Here is a 24,372-nt window from a genome sequence, read left to right as displayed (position 1 = left end):
GTTTTAGCTTATACCCCCTCATCGAGCTTTTATTAATCGACGCGATAATTAATTCGCAAGCGCCCCTCGGCACGTGAGTAATTGCATGTTTGCGCTCGTGTGCGCCAGGCCGATAATTCGATCGCGAGCTTGGGAAAATTTGTTATTCCGATTTTTTCTCTTGAAAATTTCATTTATTTTGACACAAAAGAACAGATTTATTTTTTCTAAAATTTACATTTTTACACTTTTTAGTTGTCCACTTTTCAAAAATTGCAATTAATTACGACTGGACAGCTTAGAAAAATATATGTTTAAAAAAGCAAGAATTAAAAAAATCTGCAAGATATGATAGTGACAAAAGAAGCTTTAATTAGAATGAAGTTAAAACCGAATGAAAAGTTCAGGTTTAAAGAGCGTTGTGTTTCATATCTCCGTAAAATAAGCCAGCAGCGAAAGAGTAAAAAAAAGACCGACGTTTAATCCACACGCCCGGCAACATTTATAATTAGCTAGGTCTATTTTATGATGGAAGAGAGGGGACATCGCTTATCTTGAAAGTTAAAAGCATTTTCATACGAGAACGCGTGCTTGGTAGTCATCGGAGAGTCAGGATGGACACTAGCGAGCGAGCGAGCGAGAGAGAGAGAGAGAGATAGGATAGAGAGAAGGCAGCACACGAGAGTTTGCAGTACGTTCCGCAAACATGCCTCGCAATTGCGAGAGAGTGAGCGAGAGAGAGAGAGAGAGAGAGAGAGCGGCAGAGATTGAAGTAAACTACTCCCCGAACTTTAATTACTCTGTCCTCGAGAGCAAGAGCAAATAACGCGCGAGATGAGTCAAAGTCTACCGCTGCTGCTGTTGCTACGTCACGTCGTCGCAGGAAATTATTTTCTGGCTCTCGCACGCTCTGACATTTTTCTAGCTTTTACTTCGCTTCTTCGTTGGTGGATAATACGTGTCGTAGTGATTCAACTGATCGACGAATATACGCATCTCCGTGTGCGGTGGTACGATCCTCGTAAAGACGAACTCACCGCCGTCGGCGATGTAACGACAGTACGGCATCCGAAACACGCATTGCCAGCCGAAGCTCTCGGCCAGACGTGTCGTGTAGCTACAAACGAAATGCCTCCGTTTTCTCTTGCTTCACATTGGCTAGAGTTGATTATTGAATGACGGGACCAACCGACCTGCTGGTGCAGTCTATGCGAAACAGTCGGTAAGCAGTGTCCCTAGCGAGTACCCAGCTCTCCTCGACGAGTCTCTTTGCCAAGCCTTTGCCTTGATGTTTGGGATGCACGGCTACGTAAGCACACTCGAACAGTCTGTCCACGCAGTAATTCCTCCACGGATCGCACTGCCTCGAACAGAACGCGTAGAAAGCCAACAGATCCTTGACTCTCTTGCACTCGGCGCACGAGGCGGCTAGTTTCTCTTGCTTGCCGACGTCCTCGCGACGCATATCCACGTTCACCGATGCTCCGACCACGCAATTCGTATGTCTGTCCTCGATTATGATCGTCATTCCACCGCCAATCGCCGAGTACATTTGATGCATTAACGTCGGAGTCAGTTGGCTGGCTAAACCTGCGTTTACCAACGATGGCTCACTGCTGAAGTATGTCTCCACCATGAATCCCATAACGCGATCGTAATCACATGGATAGGCCAGTCGGACTTGATACTCTGCTGGCTGTAGGAGGATCGAATAACAGTTACCTCAACGTATTTCCATATGTCTGCCATGCGAATGTTTAGTTAGGTAGAATATTCCAGAAGAACGAAAGTCGGTTGGGTTGGGTTAATAATTCAATTTTCATTTCTAATGAAAAGGCTAAATTTAAGCTGAAGCGATCCACAACGGCGATGAACGTCGACACTCGTACCTGCTTAGACGGGCAGAAGAGGTTGCGCACGGGGCCACGAATTCTCGCAGCGGTGCTTGCCGAAAGCAGCCTCGTCAACATTTTTGCCATTATTTTTGACGCTTCGTTCGTACACAACTCGTTGAGAATTTCGAAAGGAGAAAAGGGAGAGCGGCAATGTACATCGCTTGCTCGCTATACGCGCAGCTAGCAGCAGCAGGCAGTTACAACTTCCGTATCCTCCACATAGTACAAGTCCTCTGCGGATCGGCCAATACCGGTAGGCAGCAACGAGACATACTGGGATTTGATTACGTATTCACAAGCCGACATTGCCACTTTTTTCTCGGTTGGGAAAAAGAGGTTAAAAAAAAACAAGAAACTTGCTGCTATACGGCGGCTGTGCGGCGCACGTGTGTGTGTGTGTGTGTGTGTGTGTGTGTGTGTGTGTGCGTCGGTCGGTCGGCTCGGGTCTAAAAGTTTTCGACAGAAGACGCTCGATAATCAATAAGGAGCTGCCGCATACTAGCCGTCCGCGTGATTTATGATGGAAACGGCACAACTTGCTGATCTGCATACGTACTGCACTATAATCGCAGCGAGAGCAGCAAAAGAGTGGAGTCGAAAGAAAAGTTAGGTGCGCGCAGGCGCACGGGCTTACTACATAATTGAGCGTCGCCGAGGTAAGCAATATATCAGAGTTCGCGCGCTAGACAATGAGAGCATTATTAATGTCCATTAATCAAGCGCTCGCAACGCTCGACGTGTAAACAGGCTGCAGTTGCTGTTGCCGCCGCGAAGAAGTGAGTGTGCGTGTGTCATTAACGCGATGCTCAGCTATGGTCAAAATGCCGACTACAGTCCTATCAAACTGCAATATCCTTCCGAATGGTCCACATTATAATTTTCGAATTTTCGCCGAGCGCCGTGCGATCGATGCCTCCGAAACTTATATTTTGATTGGAATTCGAATGGGGGAAAAGCGTTAATTATCGCGCTCGCGGCGGAATGCTGATGCGGGGATGCGGGCTGACTCGTAATTTCTTTTCAAGTTCCCTCTAATTTCGATGTGGAGCTTTCTATGCGTTCACTTGTATTTTTTTCTTATTTAATGAAATTACGTAATGAGTCTTTGCACAATGACATTACAGAGCGCTCCAAGAACTGTTCGAGGAAATACGCTGCCGTGCAATTACTTTCACCTTGTTGTTTCTTATATTCGCCGTCGTCCGCTAGCTGAGGAGCCATTAAATGAATTATTTTAATGATTGAGTTTTTATTCAAATAAAACTTTATTATTGATCATTTTAACAAAATTTGAATTGCGCATAGACATGCAAAATTGTACACAGTTACACATTATGGCAGCACTTTATGTTCTGTTTATTCTCGAAATTGGATATTCATGCTTTATAATTTTACAGCTGCGGTTGCCATGTAGACAACAGCAATCTCAGTATTGAGAGTTTCGATGTACAGTATGCACCATGAATGATTTTTAGTCGATGTATACCATTCGTTGCTACCGTCAAAGGTATAGAATAACACTGCTAAACATATCGCCCATAGCATTGGCTGAATGAAAAAAGGCAGAAACGATATTTAATAGAATTCTGTGTACAGTCGGACATTGAACGCCTGCAATTGCTTTCAAGAAAAGAAGCAACAGCAATTAGATACAGCGCGCAGGAGAAACAGTGTACTTTAACGTCAGCGAAAAAGAAGTGAAGGGAACTCGTGTATATAAATGAAAGTGTAATCTACTTTATTTAGTGTGTCGATAAATATACAAGAACAAAAGCATCGATCAGTCTTATGCTGCCTGTAGACAACAAAATAAACGAAATAAACGAAATAAACGAAATAAACGAAATAAACGAAATAAACGAAATAAACGGAATAAACGAAATATACGAAATGGGTTCTACACCTCGACCATCTTGCCCTGATATTCTCTCGTCATTTTAGCATTAGGTACAACCTCTCTAGTCATCTCCATGTGGTCGACACCCGGTGGCTTCACATTCTCGAAATTCGCTGGTAACATCTCAGCATGCGGTTCCAATTCGTCATCTTCTTCGTTCTCTTCGCTACTCGCAGCAGCACTCGACGTACCAGAAGTAGTATCCACGGAGGACGATGATTCGCCGGCAAATTCGTCGAATTCAAAGTCAAAATCTTTCTCGGCGTCCTTCTTGCTGCTGTCGATGGCAAACGCGCTGATAGTAGCCACCAGACTGACTAACAGTAACAGAGTCCTCGTGAATCGTCTCATGGTGAAAACGTTAGAATGCGCACTACCCGAGCAAGAAATTTCGTCGTCGCTTTTATAGCGCACCGCCTAATGGAGCGTTACAGTTGCGCAGTGCTCTGCTCGTTCTCCATTACTTTCCTATTATTCTTTCATTAGCTGTGCCTGCCGTACAGCCTGTGTCGGGATTCATGCGCGCTGTGGGCTTATTTTTTCGCCTCTTCTTTGTCGATACTTTCGTTCACAATATTGTTGTTCAATCTCCACCACCTCGCTCTCCTTTTTACTATTGAAATTGCGCGAGAGAGGCATAAATGTGCAGCTTATTTTCTCGTGTCAATTTCGTTTGCGAAACTATCTGCGTGATTGTATTTACATTAAGATAAGCCTGCTCGTTTTTATCGATGAATGTTTGATATTTCTGCTGCAACTTTCCCGTTATTATGCTTAAATTCGTATAAACAGTTGACGGCAAATTTCCAGTGCTATGGTTTACGTTCTCGGCAATACGTTCATTAACGTTACTTTCAATGCTCACTGAAATCATACAATTTATTCATTAACGCTCAATCGTGAATTATATTCTCGGCTTTCGCGGTATTACCAAGTTCACTATTCACTTCATCAAATCATATGCTCACATGCATGTTGCACTCTGCAAATTTCAACTAGACGCTTTTCTAGTTTCAACATTCATACACGCGATGGATAAGACTTTTTACGAAAGTATAAAAGTTTCTGTTATTGAACATTTGAAATTTCTCAGTAAACAAATCGAGGAGGAGCAGCAAGGAAAAACATTACACATATACCATAGCGAATGTGTCCAATCGGAATTTTAGGATGGAACAATGCAGACACAGAATTTAGTATTCAAACATACGAGTATGTACGCGTATGCTTTCCAACTTTTTATCGAAATGACTATGCTGGACGTCGCAAGTGCTTGTAATATGAAAAACTTCTATCAGTATATTTTTCTAATATCGCAATTCTTTTTTTATGAAACGCCTGCGTAAATTGCAATTTGAAGAGAATAGCAACAAGAATATTTGACAGAAGACGTTTTTTTTCAACGTAGATTTGGCTCAGCAAAGCACGTAGAACCGCAATATCTATGTATAAGCACCAGGAGATACCTACAACTATTTGGATTTATAATAAATTTTGAGAAAAGTAATTTAATTATAAAGACTTACTTAAACATTTATGTCAGAATGTTCATCGTCATCATTATCTACAGCTGTATTATAGACGAACTCAAATCACGTAATGCGAATACTGAAAATAGAATGTATTTAATGACATGCCTCATTGCATTATACGATTTGCGCACTCAAAAATTGCCAACCAAAAGATAATGCCACAACTTTTACTAGCGGACAAGTTAAAAATAGAGATAAAAAAGCAGCAATTACTATCGGGAAGCTTGAGCAGTACCACGTAAGTCCAACTATAAGCGATAGGCGCAGAGTAAAACTCCGCGACGATAGCGCGACAGCAGTAGCAGTAAAGGTTTGCCCCTCGCAATGTCGAAATCGGAAAAAGCGATAAAAAAGAAAAAAAAGAAAAAAAAAGAGAAATAGGAAAAAGGGAAGGGCGAGCTTAATGGTCACGTTGCACAATGAAGTTGAGGCCAATAGAGGAATGTGCTGCTGGTGCTGAGCACACTGTCAATGGCAGTTGAGGTCATACTTGAATCGCCGACGTCGACCGTGAAGTATGTTCGACATTCGCTATCACACGCAGGCCTTGGTTTTCTCGCCTATGCCCTGCCCCCATATATATGCCTACACTACATATTCTCTAGCGCGATTCAGTATAAAGCCCACGACAACTGACCGTCTGCTCCACTTGGGCTTTTCACTCTCTGCATAACTCTTGTATAAATAAATATATATATATATATATACACACACACATATATACGCACACATCCTCGTTCTCTGTCTGCGTTTCTATCCGCTCCTGTCGTTGAGGTGTGTGTCTCTGTGTGTATTCTGCGCTGCACCAAAACGATTTACGAGCAAAAGGGGTGCTCTTACAAAAGGGCCTCGTCGTCACCGCTTGCGCCTTCAACATCTGCGCGTGTCCCTGTGTCACGCACTGAATATCTCATTAAATAAGGTAAGTTCTGTTGGCGCGTGAGCACCATAAAGTTAGATTATTCTTGTTTGCCTTGTTGTATGATTGGACTTGCATGATGAATTATTGTATGAATTCAGTTTTACGCTTGTCATTCAATGTTATTTCGTCCAAGTGGAATGTCGAAGCTTGTAATCTGCATTAAATAAATCGATGAGCATTTATAATGTTTTCACTCTCGTGAAATTAGTCTTTAATTTTATTCAAGCTTACCATAAATTACCAAATGAGTGAAAACTCCAGTACCTATGGAAGGCTTGAAAGTGCTACGAATCAGATGATCGAAATGCGTAGCATCCACCTCGATAAAATACGCCTATTGAAATTCCCTGAGTAATCATACATGATAACGTGAAGCAAGGCTCGTTGATAATTTAAGCAATCAAATTTTCGATATATTTAATTGATTTAGATGATTTTTCAATTGATTAGCAATAACTTTAAGGCTCGCCGAAGCAGATACCGAGAGTTAAACAATGAAGCAAGTGGCTCGAATGCTTTTTCTCGTCATGCTATTGGTCTATGCAACGGCGAATCCAGTCAAACAAGTGGAACGCATGGTAATAGCAAAGATGCGAATGTCCGACCAAGACGGCTCTGAAACTGGCTACGCTTACGAGCAGCAGCACGGAGCACCAGTGTCATTCGTGCAATATACCACTCACACTGGTAGTTCGGCTGGCTTGCCGTACGAAGGCGACGCTTATGCGCCATCGCATGACGCTTATCCATTTTATCAGACATACGGAGATTACGATGTGCCTTTGCCACCTTACTATCCTCAAGCATATCTTGTACCACCACCGCCATCACCGGCAGTACCGGCAATCGTTGAACCTTATTCACATGGTCATTATCATCAGCATCCTCACGGAGATGACGGGGATGAAGAATCTTTCGAAGAAGCCGGTGGCACTGACCACAACGCGCAAGATAACTTGGTGCACGGTGAAAAGGGTGAAAAGGATTATGGCAGCTTTCACAGCCGCGACGAGGCTGATAATGTTCATCACGAGGCTGATCATAACGATGGTGAGCGTCTCGCGTTGCGTGAGCTTTTGTTATCGGTTAATTTTATACTCCTGCAGGAAACATATTGCAACTTTATGCAAGGCTTCATAGATTTCTCGGATTACAGTGCAGCGATACCCGCGATATCAATTCAATTTCTTTTAGCTTCTAGTTCGCTGAAATTAATATGAATTTTTTATCTTCTCCGAGAGCAACACTGAAGTATAAATGAAAGTAACTGTTCTTGTGAAACGACTCTAACATAGCTCCGACCCGATCGAACTGCATAGCTCCTATTCAGCTAGATTTCATAGGTTGTCTGCAGGGCAATCAACTTTTATGTATCTATTATTGTACCGAGATCTCTCTGATCTGATTTTCATCTAATTCAATAACTATTTAGTATGTCTATCGATAATGATTAAATAACTAAGAAATTCCGAAATGCACTATAAATTAATTAAATAAACGTCAATTTTATAAATCAATTGATTTCAGGGGAATACAAGAACGAAGCAGGTCATCAAGGTGGTCACGAGGAGACGGACACTCGCTTCGACTCTCACGACAAATCGGAGGTCGGTCAACAAGGCACCAACTACGGCAATAAGTCCTATCAGAAAAAAGGTCACCGCGTCACCGGGTTTCATAACGTTTATCACAAGGACGAGTACAAGAAAGATACTGATTTCTACGATGAAGATCACGATGGTGGACATTACGAGAAATACGGCGCTTATGACGCTCATCATACGGACGAGGCAGGTGGTTATGAAAAAGATGGTAAGCACGATGCTGGTTACGATTTCGCGAGAAGAGGACAACAAGGACATTTTGAGAAAGGTCATGATGTTAGCTCGAAACACGGACATAAGGGTGCTCAAGGTAAAGATTCCTATAGACAACATCATGCCGATTATGATAGCACAGGTGGCAAACGTTACGCCAGTCAACATGGATATAAACAAGGACATGGATATCGATAGGAATATTTTCTCTTTTTGCATTTTCTTTTTTATCACACAACTAGTTTCTTGTTAGTAAGCTCGTGTTATTTTTTTTCACTTTCCTCTTTGTAGATAGATACTTACTCATCGAGTGTCAATGACGTGCGTCAAGATTATACGTGGCAAATGTTTTGTTATTTTTTTTTTTATTATGTCTTATATTGTGTGTATAGTGTCAAATTTTGCTTGTAACAAAATTATTTTTTACGTTTTTTATCAATTAAGTATAAATATTTACCTTTTCCATTACATAACAGCAGTGAAAGGGTTGAAAAAAATAAAACAGCTAATGTTTAATTCAAAATCTGATAAACTTGTGTACTTTTTTATATGACTCCAATAAATAATAATTTATAATAATCCTAACGATTGTACACCTGATTCCTAACTTATTAAAATAATCCAGCTTAATTATACAATCCAAGTGGAGCTAAATGCTGACAATAATATATTCTAAACAGAAAATAGAACCAACTTTTACACGTGAAGAGCTGATAATCAAAAGAATATATATGAGTACCTATCTTTGCTTTTGCGTTCTCGTTATCATTTCAGTCCAAATCAAATGATTTCTGCTTTTAAAACAAAAAAAAAGCGATTCCATCAACCCGTTGAAGTGCATATCAAAAGCTCGTGAAATTTGAGGTGTGAAGACGAAAGATAAAAAAGAGAGAAAGAGAGAGGGAGAGAAAGAGAAGGTTGCGTACTTGCATAATAGTCGATGTGTACGCACCGCAAGTCTGAAGTCATGTCCTTCGCGCATGTTTGAGTATCGAGGTGTGACTAAAAGAAATCTCTGCGGATGTGTTTCGGCCAGTTGGTAATGAGGCCTTCACTCTGACTATAAAATACACGTTTAGAGACGTATTGGCGCGCGATATAACGATGACGAGGATCCTGCTGACTTTCGCAGTACTACTGCTGCCAGCGCCGGCGGCACTCGGCAAGGAGATACCCAAAGCAGCTGCAGCTGCAGCCGCAACGGACGAGCAGAAGAAACAAGAGAGTTCGACGACCAAGGATCTCAAGGTGGCGTCCAGTTATAGCTACAGACAGAGTAGCGCCGATAGCGACAACGACGATGCCACGTCGTTGGATGACTTTAGACCAAGTAGGTTTCGGAGTTTCGACTTTCATGGTGGTGCTGTTGGCGGTTTCAATTTCCCAACCAAATATCGAGTTGGCAGTTTTGTCACTGGAGGTAGGTTTCAGTCGCATCGCTCTAATGATCGCGTTCTAATTCTCCAGAGATCCCTGCGAGAAAATAAGAACATGTTGTTATAGTTGGCAGTGGACTTGATGGTTTCGGACATGGTCTAAGACGAAAGCATTTTTCGAATATCGATGTCGATGAACACAAACCGATTACTTTCGATAATCATCATCATCATCATGAGGATACGGATGATTTGTTGGACGATGATCACGAGGAGAAGCACGTGGAAAAGGGAGAAAAATCGCATGAGAAGCATGAGTCTAGTGGAGAACACGAAGCTTCTAAGGGTTACAAGGTATATAACCATTAATTAATGTTTTTTTAATCATTGAATGTCATAGTATTGTTATATATTACTGTATGTCATCAAAGATTCCAAGAACAAAGGATTATTAAGCGCTTTCTTAAATAATTCACTAATGGTTACATATATCTTGAACCTTTCTATTCCATATTGGAAGTCTATAAAAATCTTGCAATACTTTGAAATATGCTTTCCAATAATATAAGTCCTTCGTCTTTGGAATATCAATGAAATGAAATTAGTTTCAATTCCCTTTATAGGTGTCATGTAACATTAAGTAATATCGTAGGATATCTGTAAATAACTTATCTACAACTATTTTGCAAGCAGCCGCAATTGTAAACTAAAATTATAGGTTTAAAGTGGTAAATAATGTGATGTGCAGAAAGTTGTCAATAGATATCATAAAAATTATTTTTAAGTCCAGTGTCGAATACATTATCGTCTAAATTTTACAAGAATTCTAACATAAATTTGCCGATCTTTGTTTATTCAAAAAATCATAATTTATTTATTTATTCTCAGGTAATTGAGGAATTCGACAAAGGCGAGAAAAGTGATAGTAAAAAAGAAGAAAAGTCAGGTAATGAATATGAAAAAGCATCTCTAAAAAGAGGCCACGAAGACGAAGATAAGCATTACGCGGCACACGAAGAATCAGCGCAGGGCGCAAAAGGTGATCATTTCACGAAAAGCGATGGACACAAGAAGGGACACAAGACGACGGGTTACCACAATATCTATCACAAGGATGAGTATAAGAAGGATACGAGTTTCTACGACGACGAGTATCACGACGCCCATCAAGAGAAATACAATCAGGAGGATCACAAGCACGCTAAGAATGAGGCCGAGCACAAGAAAACCGAGTTTGTAGACGCCGCTTACGAGCAGGCTGACAAGGCCGAAAAAGGTTTGTTCGTTAATGGCCATCAATACGGTGTCACACAGGGACACGATCGAGAACACGGCGTCAAACAGCATCATCAACACCAAGCTAACGCACACAGAGAAGCTCAACACGAGTCGTCGCAACACAACGACCAGTCCTCGCACTCGCATCACTAACGCATAACATACTTCTTCCTAAACCACAGATTTAGTGTTTTCTATTTTTTATACCTTTTTTCAACTTTTTTACTATGAGAATAAAGACAGAAGAGAGTATACGAGTAAGAGTATAATGGCCTTGTCTTTGTTTGATCGATCGCCAAGCGATTATCACGCCCTATAGCAATTTTCCGGCCGATCACCTGCTGATTGGCAGGCAAGGCGGGTGTAGAACCACGAAATTTCAATTGAAAATAGGGGAGAAGAGAGGAGGGAGAGAGAGAGAGAGAGAGACAGAGAGAGCGTGCGAGCGACTTGTTTTCGACTGTCGTGTTCCCACGCGTTGACGATAATGACGTGCCGCAGTTTGACGAGTCGTTTGTTTCACCTACTTGGCTATTGGGTTTAACTTTAACTACAGGACTGAAATTTAGATCTTTTCTTTAGAAATCTTTGATGAGAATCCGATCGGAAATGGAGAATTTCGCAGGTATATACTTGTTGAATGAGAGAATTGACGACTTCTTGTTTGGCTGGTAGCTTGGAAACAAGCATCATTTGAAATTAAATTGAAATGAGAATCGAATTCGCAGTCGACGTTCCAAATGAAAAGTTTTGGCGATGAAGAAAATACAAAGTTTGAAAAGTCGCGGATTACCTCTCGTTTAAGAGAGCTAGTTAACGCCAATGCAGTTCTAGCGACTTTTTTGATTTATCTCTCATTCTTTTCAGCGAAAAAGTCCTACATTAGCCCAAGTTTTTACGCATGCTAAATACACCAAACTCAGTACACGTATAGATATTTTATCGCGAGGACAAGTTTATGTGACGCGCAATTCTCCCAAACATGTTAAGTATCAAACTCATTGCTAAAAAGAAGAAAAACGTGGGAGTTATAGAAATGCAGACGCAAGCCGACAGACGTGTCGGTGTTCGGTAACGGTTGAGCCGCACATAATTTCAATTAGTAGAACGAGAGCGTAAGTCGTTGCGCGCACAAGACAGAGAGAGAGAGAGAGAGAGAGAGAGAGAGAGAGAGAGAGAGAGAGAGAGAGAGAGAGAGAGAGAGAGAAGACGCTTGGCATATCCACGCGCACGAGAGAGGAGGGATTAGCTGACACACAGCGAGCTCGTGCAGATGCAGTAGCAGCGATGTTATGTTAAATTGAATAGGAATTCCTTCGAGTATAGAGTTTGCCGGCTTCTGACATAACTCGCGAGCCGAGGCAAAACTTGAGAGTCTCCTGAATTCGCCCTCGAGAGCAGCAGCAGTAGCGGCAGCTATAGCGCAGAGTCCGTGGCATGTGCCTCTTCGACTTGATAGTCGACTATAGGACTAGGGTTGTCTCCAACGGAACGCGCAGTCGACTTACACTTAATCATCTGAATATCTGCGTACATTTCCAAGATCGTTACAGATAATAACGCGATCAGCATAGATTTATAGTTGATTACATTGGCAATTTATTTAACGTCGTTTACAGCTGATTACATTGGCAATACACACACACACACACACCTACACACAATATTCGATATTCCACTTTTTGTTACGCGGTAGCATATTGTATAATGGAATTTCATTGAAATTGCACCTAAAAATTAATTGGATTTTGTTGGATGTAAAATGGATCCATCGGAACGGAATTCAAATTTCACGCTCAAAGGGCAGCCCTGCTGCTTCGTTTTTTTTTCTTTTGATTGCACGCAAAGTAATTTGATTATCGAAGTATGTGGCATCATTTCGCAAACAATTGAATTCACCAGTTGACCTGCGTATGAAACAAAGTGATTGCTGAATTTTTCGTGGCGCCTGCATCTTTAAAAATTTGACTGCATATATATTTGAAATACACAAAAGTGCCATGACATGAGTTGTAAGTTTTCATGCCTTTCGGCATTCTTGACACACAGTTTTTATATCATAAAAATGTTAATGGTATATGGAGAATTCCTTGTCGGAAAAATGATATGCTATAAATAATTTGAGTGATGATGAAAGTTTTATTTATACGTGCTAGGAGGGTGCATAAGCCTAGTTATTTTTTATGTCTTCTATTATTGATATTACATTCGGCAGGTATTCCAAATTTACTTTACAAACGATAGAGACTATCCAAACAAAAAATGTACTACGATGCTGTAGTGGCATTCAATCGTTTATTTTAAACGAATTACAAAATCTTAAGACGGCAGTGTTATTGTTTCTATGGCTATGTAAAGAACAGACGAATAAAGCAATATTTCTTATTGAACCAAAAATAACGCAACCCAATTCCACTTTCGGTGTTTTTAATTGTAAAAGTACTTATTTTTGCGTATAAAATCCCGACTGCACGGTTGATTTACTGAATAGCACTGTGGTGTAGAATAATGAAATAGAGAAAGAAAAATGTAAAACAAAAGGTTTTTATCGATTGCGTTATCCACTGATTCTTGGTCATTTTTTGAACAATGACGTAGATAAAATTACTATCCCAATTCATTATTGCTACTTAACGCCAAGCTTCAGAAGAAATTTCGCTTGAGATTTTCTACTTATCAGTCAATCACTAAATAAGAATCAGCGAATAAAACTATGGACACCTTACTTCCTGAACTGTTAAAAACACAAGCAGCTAAATGTTCTTTTCTGGTGAATTACATCGACGTGTAAAGTTTCGCGACAATTGGAAAATTAAAGTCTGGATATTTTACATTATTGTTGAAATGCAAACACAAAAGCATATAGTTTCTTCCAATCAACAAAAGATTCCATTAGTCCATCCTCCCCCACACACTTAGTTTGTCTTTATCCATCACGAAGATCTTTTTACTTGTGGCTGCCAGTGCGAGAAATAAAAGCGACACGTTAGCAGTGCAGGAAAAATAATAACGAGACGCAAACAATTGCGTCGCGCGGCAGTGCGGGTGGTTGAAGCAACCATTGTGTACATACATACTTTCCTCGCTGCTAAAATTGTAAATAATGCCTCGATAGAGAAAGAAAGAAAAAAAAGCAGCTCGACTTTTCCGCTGCTGCTTTTCAAACGCTCTTTCTCTTGTTCAACAGTTGTCACGCCAAGCTAGCGTTCGATTGGTTTCGCTTGACTCAAATAAAAAGTTCATTGTTTCACAGGCAGGGTTTCTTTCATTTTCACAGAGAAAACGAAATTCGCACGAAGAGTTACACAGCAGCAGCAAGAAAAACGGTGGACAAAATGATGCCAAGCTAAAAGTTCTCTTATATACTTGAATTTTTATTTATTATTCTTACCAACGTTAGATAATGTGTTTCATGTTTCGCTCGTTCAGCATATGTCGCAAGTCATTGACATAACTAAATAGTGGGCATCCCAACAAAGAACCCTGTGCTACTTCTAGAGAAAGAGAAGCAGTACAATAAATTTTCTTGATTTTTTGTTATATATGCTATATATTCACTGTGAATTGGGATTTCAATCTTCTTCTTCTATGCTCCTGACATAATATTACCTATACAGGTATGTACTCGTGTACTCTTCTCCATCTTTGCCTTTTTTTCGCCAGTTTATCCGATGCATTACTCTTGTGTACACTACAGCAAACTTTGCGCGTTCTACGTGTTCTCTGCACGAAATAAATGTACCTCTGATATTTTCATTGCCCACTACCCTCGTCCTACACTGATGTTGATGTTTTATCAACAAATGGGATGTTTACGATCAGCTTTGGAGATATCATTGTAAATAAGCAAATTACTGTTTGTTATAAAAATATCATAGTGTTTTTGTCTCTTCTTTACTTTTTCATTAACCCATTAAAGCCCACGCTAAGACTGGTTGAGATAGCGACAAACAAACTGTGCTATCTTTTGCATAAGTGAAAAATAAAATATACGTATTTTTTTTTATGTTATTTTCAATTGTTTATAACAAATTATTTAAACAAATTACAAAAAAATTCATAATTATCAAAATCTAAATGCGGGAATCGATTCTGGAGGTGAAATCAAGACGAAAACCTATATAACACTTTTTTGTCAGAATTCAATTTGTTAGTGTAACGTAGGAATAAACTATTGCATGTTGGGGAGAAAAAGTGACCATGTCAAGTCCCAAGCAAAATCTATCTGGAATAGCAAAAAATAAACTGTGCTATCCTTTGCATAAGTGAAAAATAAAATATATATATTTTTTCTTATGTCATTTGCAATTGTTTATAACAAACTATTTAAACAAATTATAAAAAAATTTATAATTTTCAAAATCTGAATGCGGAAATCGATTCTGGGGGTAAAGTTTAGACGAAAACCTATATAACACTTTTCTGTCAGAGGCCAATTAGTTATTGTAATGAAGGAAGAAACATTCGGCCTCCTGAGAGTGTTTCAAAAAATCGTATAAAATGAAGCTAATTATTGTATTTACCCATCAATATTGGCATGAATTATTGTAAATATAATCGGTGGGATTGAATTATTGTTCATTGCCATGTCCTTCTTTATGACTTTTGCAAACAGGCATAGAACATTTCTCACAATACCATTCCGTTCTTGTCCGACATGTTGAAATTCCACATTTCCTAAGACTCCCATGTTTCATCACGTGTTCTTGGGATGAAGTTTCACTCTGTTTCTGTCGTTTGGGGGGACGTTTGGAAGATAACTTGTCAATATAATATTCACAAACTTCTTGAACAATATCTTTGGAACCTTTTCTTTCGTCTGGATGTAACTTATTGTAAATCACTGTAGCGTTTGCTAAGGATGCTTGGATGAGCCGTAATACAAGGCACCATGTCCATTTCTTACTTCGAATTGTAGGCATCAAAGCATTACAGTGTTGATCATGTAGATCGACGCCACCCATGTGTTCATTATACATAGAGAAACAATGAGGAAAAAGAATAGATTTTTTCGATGATTCCTGCCATCTCTGCATTTCAACTTTTGGTTCATTTCCATATTTCGAAGAGAGAATCGATACTGGCTTTGAGTCCATAACTGTAATATAATTCAATTTTGAATTCACTTCATGCATTGAAATAGTGTATCCTCTTTTAGCTTTTTTTGGCATTTCGACTTTCACTTTCACACGATTATGCCGAACAGTTCCTGTCGCCGATAAACCATTTTTTTTCAAATGAATCATAAGATCTGGGTTTGTGAAAAAGTTGTCAAAATAAATATGATACTTTTTCAGTTCTTCTCTCTGTGTTTTTTCTAATAAATTCGAAAGTAACTTTATCACCACTCTAGACCCTAAACCAACGGCAACTAAAGGATTTCGTTCATCGATTCCTGATTTACCAGTGTAAATATCAAGATCATATATATACCCATCAGAAGAACAGACTGCCCATTCTTTTATTCCAAATCTAATGGGTTTATTCCTTATACATTGCTTGATACCAAACCTACCAAAGTATTTTACCATTATCTCATCTATTGATAAATTATAGTCAAAGAAACCAAATTGCATACAATTCTCACGAAACATATCATACAGAGTTCTAACCTTCCAGACTTTATCATTTTGATCAGTTTCTTGAAGTTTATAGAATCGTATGTTCTTTTTTATGGCAACGAAATTATTTCTAGACATAAGTTCCGCAATTACTGGACACTGAAGTATTCGCTTTTTTGACCAGTAATCACGAATACTTTTTCTAGAATTGAAGATAGTAATCATTATGATTGTAATAAATTTTTCTAGATCATCCATACATAAATCAAAATGATTTTCAGAAGTGGCTTCAATGATATGGTTTTTCATTGATTTCGAAAAGAAAACCTCAAACAACTCAAAAGCATTTTTGGATTGCAATGATGAAATAGGTGAAATATTGAAGTTGCTCTCGACATGCGGAGAAATATCATTCAAAGCATCATTTTTCCAACTGTACTTATGATTCGGTTCCAACAATTTCTGAGTACTTGTGTATGTACTTTTAACATGTTCGTAAGAACCTGATGGTAATTCATTTGATAATGTATCTTCATTTGGATCACCGTCCGAATCTCCATCTGAACTTTCATATTCATTAGGAATGAATGCTATATCAATATGTTGACCTTCATCACTATCAGAATCTTCAACTAAATTTGGTAGATCGCTAATTCTCCGTCTCGGCATTATCAGTAACGTTACCAATTTAGAACAAAATAAAAACTAAAAGTTTTCCGAAATTATTATTTCAAAGAATAGATCCAATGTATAAATGTTTTCAACCGTTAGCCCGCCACTCAAACGTGATCTCTAACACGGAAGGATTTACGAAATGAAATAAACTTATCCAATTACAGTATAAGATCTCAAAATTTATCAGTAAAAAATACTGATATGATTCCAGATACCATGTGTGAGAATGAAAACACTTATTTGTCAATAGTTTATTTCTACATAAAGATATCAAATTGAACTCTGACAAAAAAGTGTTATATAGGTTTTCATCTCAATTTTATCCCCCGAATCGATTTCCGCATTCAGATTTTGAAAATTATGAATTTTTTTGTAATTTGTTTAAATAATTTGTTATAAACAATTGCAAATGACATAAGAAAAAATATATATATTTTATTTTTCACTTATGCAAAGGATAGCACAGTTTATTTTTTGCTATTCCAGATAGATTTTGCTTGGGACTTGACATGGTCACTTTTTCTCCCCAACATGCAATTGTTTATTCCTACGTTACACTAACAAATTGAATTCTGACAAAAAAGTGTTATATAGGTTTTCGTCTTGATTTCACCTCCAGAATCGATTCCCGCATTTAGATTTTGATAATTATGAATTTTTTTGTAATTTGTTTAAATAATTTGTTATAAACAATTGAAAATAACATAAAAAAAAATACGTATATTTTATTTTTCACTTATGCAAAAGATAGCACAGTTTGTTTGTCGCTATCTCAACCAGTCTTAGCGTGGGCTTTAATGGGTTAAGAAAATATACAATTATTAGTAATCATAGTTACGTCTACGGGGCCAAAGTAATGATGATATATTTATTTTTGAAAGTTTCAATTTTTTAAAATAAACCTCGATCAACATAAGCTACTATCAAATGCACGTCATTATCGTATACAACCATATAGATAAGTAGCAAACTTATCGATTATCAATTATGACGTCATGCGGCTATATTGCTATAAATATTCGTTATTTTTCATAAAAAATCAAAAATTACAATTTTAATGACAATAACATTTGACATAATTTTATCAGATAATAAAGGATAATTTGTTCATATATTCTATTCTTTATACTAACGTTTCATTAACTTATTATTTTGTAATTTGTTGTGTCCTCATTTAACAGAGAAGAAGAGCCGAACGCTGCAACTTTCACTTTTCCAGCTCGTACACTAGTCTCTGCACACGCATCAGTTATATAAAAACCAGTCAGTCCGCGCGATACAACAGTATAAGTTAGCCAGTTCCGTAATTCTTCGATCGGAGCGTAAAAAAGTGGGGAGAGCATGGATTTAGGTTATCACTCTTCAAACTTGGCCAGTCGTCAACGATATAAACGTTAGATCTATGATACAAATTGGTTTCAACAATATAAACAGTAATATTATAGTGAGTGATGAAAAATCCAATAAATATGAGATTTGGTGATTGAAAAAGTGTTACATGCGCCTAAAACAAACAAAAGTCGAATGACAATTGTAAGCGTTATTTTTATACAATCCGATCGATAATGAATAAATCTATAATGACCTTAAATTGTGAATACGATGAGTTAAATCTCGATGAAGCCTGTGTAACAGTGAACAATGAAGTTAATAATCCAAATCTCTGGTTATACACGCTGTCATCCGATTGTGCACTGGTGAGTAATCATCATCGAATAACAAGATTCGAATCCACTGATTAGACTATCGTCACGTTATTTATTGACTGCCACAGTGTCCTTACACTAGGATAGCCGAAATAACACCAGTTCGAGCGTTAAACATTACAATAAACACTGCGAGAGAGCAGCTATGGAGGATTATTGAAACCGATGGAAGCGAAAAATACATTTCCGCTGCGCAGGAAGAGTAAGCTTCGCGAAAAAAAATTATCATCAGCTAACTGTATTCTGTTGATGGCTAAAAGTGTAAAATTTCAGAGGAGTTTATTGTCAGCTGAAACCTAATGTGGAACAATATGGGATTTACGAGCTGGTTGTTGATCAAAATAGTACTTGTAATCTGGTGAATTATAGAGAGCCGATAAACCAATATGTTAGTAAGTGAAATTGCTGGTTTGAGCGATCGAACGATCAATTAACTGCGTCAAATAATTTGTTTCAACTGTCGTGTTGACTGCTTTTTCAGCACTGGCAATTGCATTTGGATCAATTATCTTGCTACTCGTTGGCTTGTCCATCTTAAAGCGGATTCGACGCTCGATACATGAAGCAAATATAACAGCACAAAGTGCACCTGTCAAACAAAGAATTCGTTCGCTCGACACCGTCAGAGGGTATGCTTGAAAAATATTCAAGAATAATTCATCAAGTGATCTTAGCTTCTGAGTTAATATTAGCATGCTAAAATATTTTATGAGTGTTTGATGCATACGTATAATGATAATGCTGATGGGTAGCGACAGGCGCTCATTTCTAGCTTAAAAAATGACACTGAATTACAATGCATGGACAAGTTCAGAGTACGATCAAATATTAGATATATATTTAACGTAAATGTTTTTCCTGCATAGTTAAAAAAAATGTAAAATTAATTAAATGCAGTTATTTTATATATGTAGATGTTGATATACCATAATATTATCAAATTATCAGATGTATTAATAAACAGCCACAAACATTATGTATTTACATTGCCAAGTTTACAAAATTATATCGCTCACTTATTTTCTTAATTTTTTGTTGGAATTCTAATAAATTTTATCTCCAGAGATTTAGACTACTTGACGTTCGCTCGTTGCATTTCCTACTAAACTTTCACCCCAACGTTCTTAGAAACTTTTGAAAGTCGAGAGTACTTATCCGGCAACGTTAAACTAATCAACACTGTCGAGTGGATGTAAAGTTAGCAATGAATGCAATAGAGTTGGCAGTTGATTTAAGAAGCTTTGCAAGCGAAAAAAATTTTACAGAATTTGTATCGTGCTGATGATTTTTGTAAATGGTGGAGCTGGCAGTTACGTGATCCTCGGGCATGTAACTTGGGATGGGCTATACATTGGAGACTTGGTGTTCCCATGTTTCCTGTGGATTATGGGTGTATGTATTCCATTATCCGTTTCGTCTCAACTATCTCGTGGGACAACGCGCCGTCAACTCTTGTGGGCTATCGTTAAGGTATGCGACGGTAGATGTGTAAAATTTTATTTTCCTTCCGCGAGACTTGATCCTTCCTTCTTGCATGCTTTTTGCAGCGCAGCTTCTATTTATTCTTCATAGGTCTCTCTCTCAATACTCTCAATGGAAATATGCAACTCGAGCGTATTCGGATTTTCGGGGTACTGCAGCGTTTCAGTGTCTGTTATTTCGTAACCGCAAGCGTATACACCTTGGCTTTACGGATAGACAAACAACCCTTCAAGGTATTTAAAAAACAATAGAAAAAGAAAAAGAATTTATGTGCGTAAAGCTTTCGAGTTTTTTTGTTAGCGTAGGATTCTGTTATACGGGATGTACTCATATTAATGCCGCAATGGGTTGTGGCTTTCATCGTTCTTGCTATTTACTGTGCTATTGCCTTCAGTTTGCCTGTACCTGGTTGCTCAAAGTAATATAACGTCTATTAAATTATTGTTCTCAAATGACTAATTTTCTTTTTCTTTTTTGTTAAATAATTGTAAAAAGAGGTTACTTCGGTCCTGGTGGTCGCCACGAGAACGGTAAGTACTTAAACTGCACCGGTGGGGCTACAGGTTACGTCGACAAAATTATACTGGGCGTCGACCACATTTATCAGCATACTACTGCTGATGGCGTTTACGGATCTGGTCCTTTCGATCCCGAAGGAGTGTTGGGTATGTCTTATTTGCATTTCACTGTCCTTCCAGCACTACTCTTGCTCACTCGCTACCTTATGCAATAAGTATTAACTGCGCCGCAAATGTTGAATTGATACTGCGATCATATATAGGTTTTCCTTGACAGATACATTTTTGTCGAATTGTATTTTGTTATTATAGAAAACAAGTTTTTGCAAGTGTTGATTAAATTATTTACAAACTTGTTAAAAATGAAAATTATAATGAAAGAAAAGATAAAACACTTTAGAAACCAATCAACCAGCGAGTAAAGTATAGCCCTACAAAAAAATTTTATTCAACTTCGACCCTTAAAGAAATCATTGCTGGAAAAAATAAAGAGAAAAGAATTTTTTCCATGCTCGTTCACAGGCTCGCTTACCTCGATATTCCAAGTGTTCCTGGGCATCCAAGCAGGCCAGACACTTCGAGATTTCACGAGATGGAAGGAGCGGTTTATACGTTGGCTCAGTTGGGCATTGATACTTGGCCTCTTTGGCGTTGCTTTGCACATTTTTGGCAATGTTCCTATTAATAAAAATTTATGGTACTGCGAGAAAGAAAGTAACTTGTAAAAAATATGTCATCGATCTCCTCATTTTTTCTCTTCGTAGGTCAATATCCTTCGTTATGGTAACCACGTGCTTTTCGCTTGGATTGCTCATGGTCTGCTATCTACTGGTCGATGTGGTCACCGTGTGGGAGGGTGGCCCATTCAGGATTCCGGGTATGTTAAATTTACTACACCAAGAGAAAGAGAGAGAGAGAGAGAGAGAGAGAGAGAGAGAGAGAGAGAGAGAACTCTCTTGACCATTCAATTGATGCTTGACACTACTCTTGCGGGAAGACTAATTGTTTGGGGATTTCAAGGATATTTAATTCTGCAGGTCCTACTGATGTATTAATTTTGCACCTATGGTCAGTTATGCATGAATTACGTGAAATAGCGCTATACAGCGAAGTATTCTTTAAAACTATACTTAGCGTTGGAGGTTCTACTATTTATTGTCTATTGTTTTTCTTTGTAGTTGATGTACTAGTAAAATCGTAAGAATAAATTTGAAATCGATACACATAAGAGATTCGATGGTTCATAAAACGCTATCGACTTATGCAAATAAAATATTTATTATGTGGCTTTCTATTCTCTTTTTTTTAACGACAATGTTAAAAAATGTTAGCTATAAACATACATATTCACGGTGTAAATTATTAAATAGTTTAAGTCTTTGCGACGTTGATTTTTCTTTAATATCGTTTATATTAAATAAAATCAGAAACACAAAGTGTGTATATATATATATATATATCCATCGTAAAATAGATTATATTGAATTGAATGCGGAGGAGGAGGGGTAGAAGAAGTAGTAAAAGTTGTCGATGCGAAAATTTTCCAGGTATGAACGCTTTAGTGATGTATGTGGGACATCAGGTCTGCTACCAAATGTTTCCGTTCCATTGGAAAATCGCTAAGATGAACACGCACGGCTGGCTACTTGCTGAATGTTTATGGTGTGTTGCGTTGTGGACTTGCATAGCTTACGTGCTTCATCGGAAAAAAATTTATGTGACACTATAAAAAATAAAGAACAAGAATGCAGCCTCGAGGCTATGTAGACTTTCACGATAACAATTTTTTTGTGAATAAATGATGCCTTTTTCTTTTTTCTTCTATCGTACAAATTGTTTTATCGCTTTATTGGCAAACTTTTATGTAAACTTACAAAAAACTTTTATATTATCCAATTTAAGATCAATCGCATTATTAGAAGAAAATATATTATCTACTCTATAATAATTAGATGAGCTAGCCAAAAGGAAAAGTTTTTATTACCGTTTAGAAATACAATCTTCTTTAATTGTACAAAAAATCAGGTAAGCTTTTATTGTATATGCAAAATCTGTTTTAATAACGAGTATGGCGCTGACCCCATTTTGATAATGGTATAATTTGGCTAATCCAATGCTTTGCCGTGTCATAAGAAATTCATTTGAGTTCTGCGATAGAAAAACTGAAATGATATCCAATTTGATGACGAAACTACTTCCTGAATATTAAAAACCTTTATCCGTTGGAAGAAAAAGGTTCGACCGACTGATTGTGGAATTTCTCTCTCAAAAGCAAATACTACTCTTACTTTTGTTTTCATCACGCCGATAACAGTCATCCAATAATTTCCAATTCCCACGTTTAATCCAGCGTGGATTTATTTCAATTCTCAAAGCTCGCCTCTCGCGCACTCGCGCGTAGAAAGGAGAGAGAAAGAATTTACCATCTACGAAAAGAAAAAAAAATATTCCTCGAGCTGATTGAGGAAGAATCGAAGGGGCGTGAAAAGGAGAAAAAAAGTACGCTCAGTGAAAATCGCGGCATAATGGAATAACGCTCCGAGGTACGTAAATGACGCGGAAAAGCGAGCCGATTACTGCGCCGAGTATTGTCGTAATTTTTGCCACAGAAAAACTCTCTCTCTTTCCCTCCACTGAGTGCTTTCGTTAATTAAATAGCGTTATTCGTTCTCCCACTTTTTAATGGAGTTATCGTGCGCGCGTGCCAAAGACTACAGGACTACAGCTACTACAAGAAACTGCATGTCTCGACTTTGAGAGAACATCGCCCTTTTTCCGTTGCGTAAACATATCAAGCTCACTCTCTTTCTCGTAAGCACGTCTCTAATTAGACTCAATTATTCGCTTTCTCGCGAGCGAGAACGGAAAGTTTTCGAGCAGCGCGAAAATTAACTACCAACTCTCGTTCTTTTGCTGTGCACGCTCGCGCTGTTCCAGCTTTTGTTTGTTCGCGCGTAAGCTCGAGAGAGACCGAGAGCTATTTTCGTTTTTCGCTCGTGAGCAAATTGGCTTTGTTTTAGGCCTCTCTCTCTCTCTCTCTATCTCTACCCGCCAAAGAATAATCAAACATTATAACGATGCTTCCTTTCCATTAGGGGCCTCGCATGCGCTGGCTTTCTCTCACTTTTTCCCGGCTCTTAATTTTTCTTATGTATGTGTGCGAGAGACAAAGAGCGAGGGGCGCGGGCAAGCAAAAGCTCGTGGGAAAATCCGATAATCTGGTCCCGTGCGCTACGTGACAAGCACTGAATCTTGTCTAGAGTGCACGACTGACCCGTTCTCCTCGCCCTCTCTCAAAATTTTACGATGATTCGTCTAGGTAAAGCATACGTGTTTAAAACTTAACTACTTTTCGGATATGTTAGCTTGATTACTTTTATATTTTTATGTGGCAGTCGATCGTTATGTTGTTTAAAAACTCAATTTACGTACTCATAGTAAATTATATACGATCATGCTATAGCAAACTGCTGGAATGAAAACACTTGTTTGCGGACATACGTTGCATTGATTCGGGTTTATTGTAGTTTTTTCTAATAAGCAAAAAGTTCAAGTCAAGTAATAGTGTTTACAGATATGTACATTGATTTTTGTGCTGGAGCCATAATGCTTTTGGAAGTTCTTTTCTTCTCTGAGTGTGGACAATAAATCAACTGCTCTTTATGTAGGTTAACTCGGGCTCGCACGCGTTAGAATTATCCGTAGAATTTACGAGGGCCGAGCAGCTTGCCAAA

General features: G+C 38.3%; 4 protein-coding genes across 4 annotated transcripts; 3 read left to right on the top strand and 1 right to left on the bottom strand.

Annotated features, from left to right (window-relative positions):
• Positions 1 to 900: 900 nt before the first annotated feature.
• On the bottom strand, positions 901 to 1,958 carry LOC131671793 (uncharacterized). Its single transcript, XM_058948517.1, has 3 exons — positions 1,869 to 1,958; positions 1,173 to 1,675; positions 901 to 1,096 (listed from the first exon to the last, which is right to left on the bottom strand). Exons 1-3 carry the CDS (start codon positions 1,956 to 1,958, stop codon positions 901 to 903), a joined length of 789 nt encoding a protein of 262 aa, XP_058804500.1.
• A 4,761-nt stretch (positions 1,959 to 6,719) lies between these two features.
• On the top strand, positions 6,720 to 8,366 carry LOC131671792 (histidine-rich glycoprotein-like). Its single transcript, XM_058948516.1, has 2 exons — positions 6,720 to 7,275; positions 7,753 to 8,366. The coding sequence occupies exons 1-2, from the start codon at positions 6,720 to 6,722 to the stop codon at positions 8,238 to 8,240; spliced, it is 1,044 nt and encodes a 347-aa protein (XP_058804499.1). The 3' UTR covers positions 8,241 to 8,366.
• A 780-nt stretch (positions 8,367 to 9,146) lies between these two features.
• LOC131671791 (histidine-rich glycoprotein-like) lies at positions 9,147 to 10,849 on the top strand. Its single transcript, XM_058948515.1, has 3 exons — positions 9,147 to 9,462; positions 9,546 to 9,772; positions 10,307 to 10,849. Exons 1-3 carry the CDS (start codon positions 9,147 to 9,149, stop codon positions 10,847 to 10,849), a joined length of 1,086 nt encoding a protein of 361 aa, XP_058804498.1.
• A 7,663-nt stretch (positions 10,850 to 18,512) lies between these two features.
• Positions 18,513 to 22,388, top strand: LOC131671790 (heparan-alpha-glucosaminide N-acetyltransferase-like). The gene is made up of 11 exons (XM_058948514.1): positions 18,513 to 18,629; positions 18,707 to 18,840; positions 18,912 to 19,030; positions 19,120 to 19,267; positions 19,904 to 20,108; positions 20,186 to 20,353; positions 20,426 to 20,538; positions 20,616 to 20,785; positions 21,161 to 21,335; positions 21,403 to 21,515; positions 22,186 to 22,388. The coding sequence occupies exons 1-11, from the start codon at positions 18,513 to 18,515 to the stop codon at positions 22,365 to 22,367; spliced, it is 1,644 nt and encodes a 547-aa protein (XP_058804497.1). The 3' UTR covers positions 22,368 to 22,388.
• Positions 22,389 to 24,372: the final 1,984 nt, after the last annotated feature.

This window comes from Phymastichus coffea, unplaced genomic scaffold (genome assembly GCF_024137745.1).
Source record: "Phymastichus coffea isolate CEN01 unplaced genomic scaffold, Cenicafe_Pcof_1.1 PCOF00135, whole genome shotgun sequence".
In the NCBI taxonomy this organism is placed as follows: domain Eukaryota; kingdom Metazoa; phylum Arthropoda; class Insecta; order Hymenoptera; family Eulophidae; genus Phymastichus; species Phymastichus coffea.
This window is presented reverse-complemented; position numbering and strand designations above follow the sequence as displayed.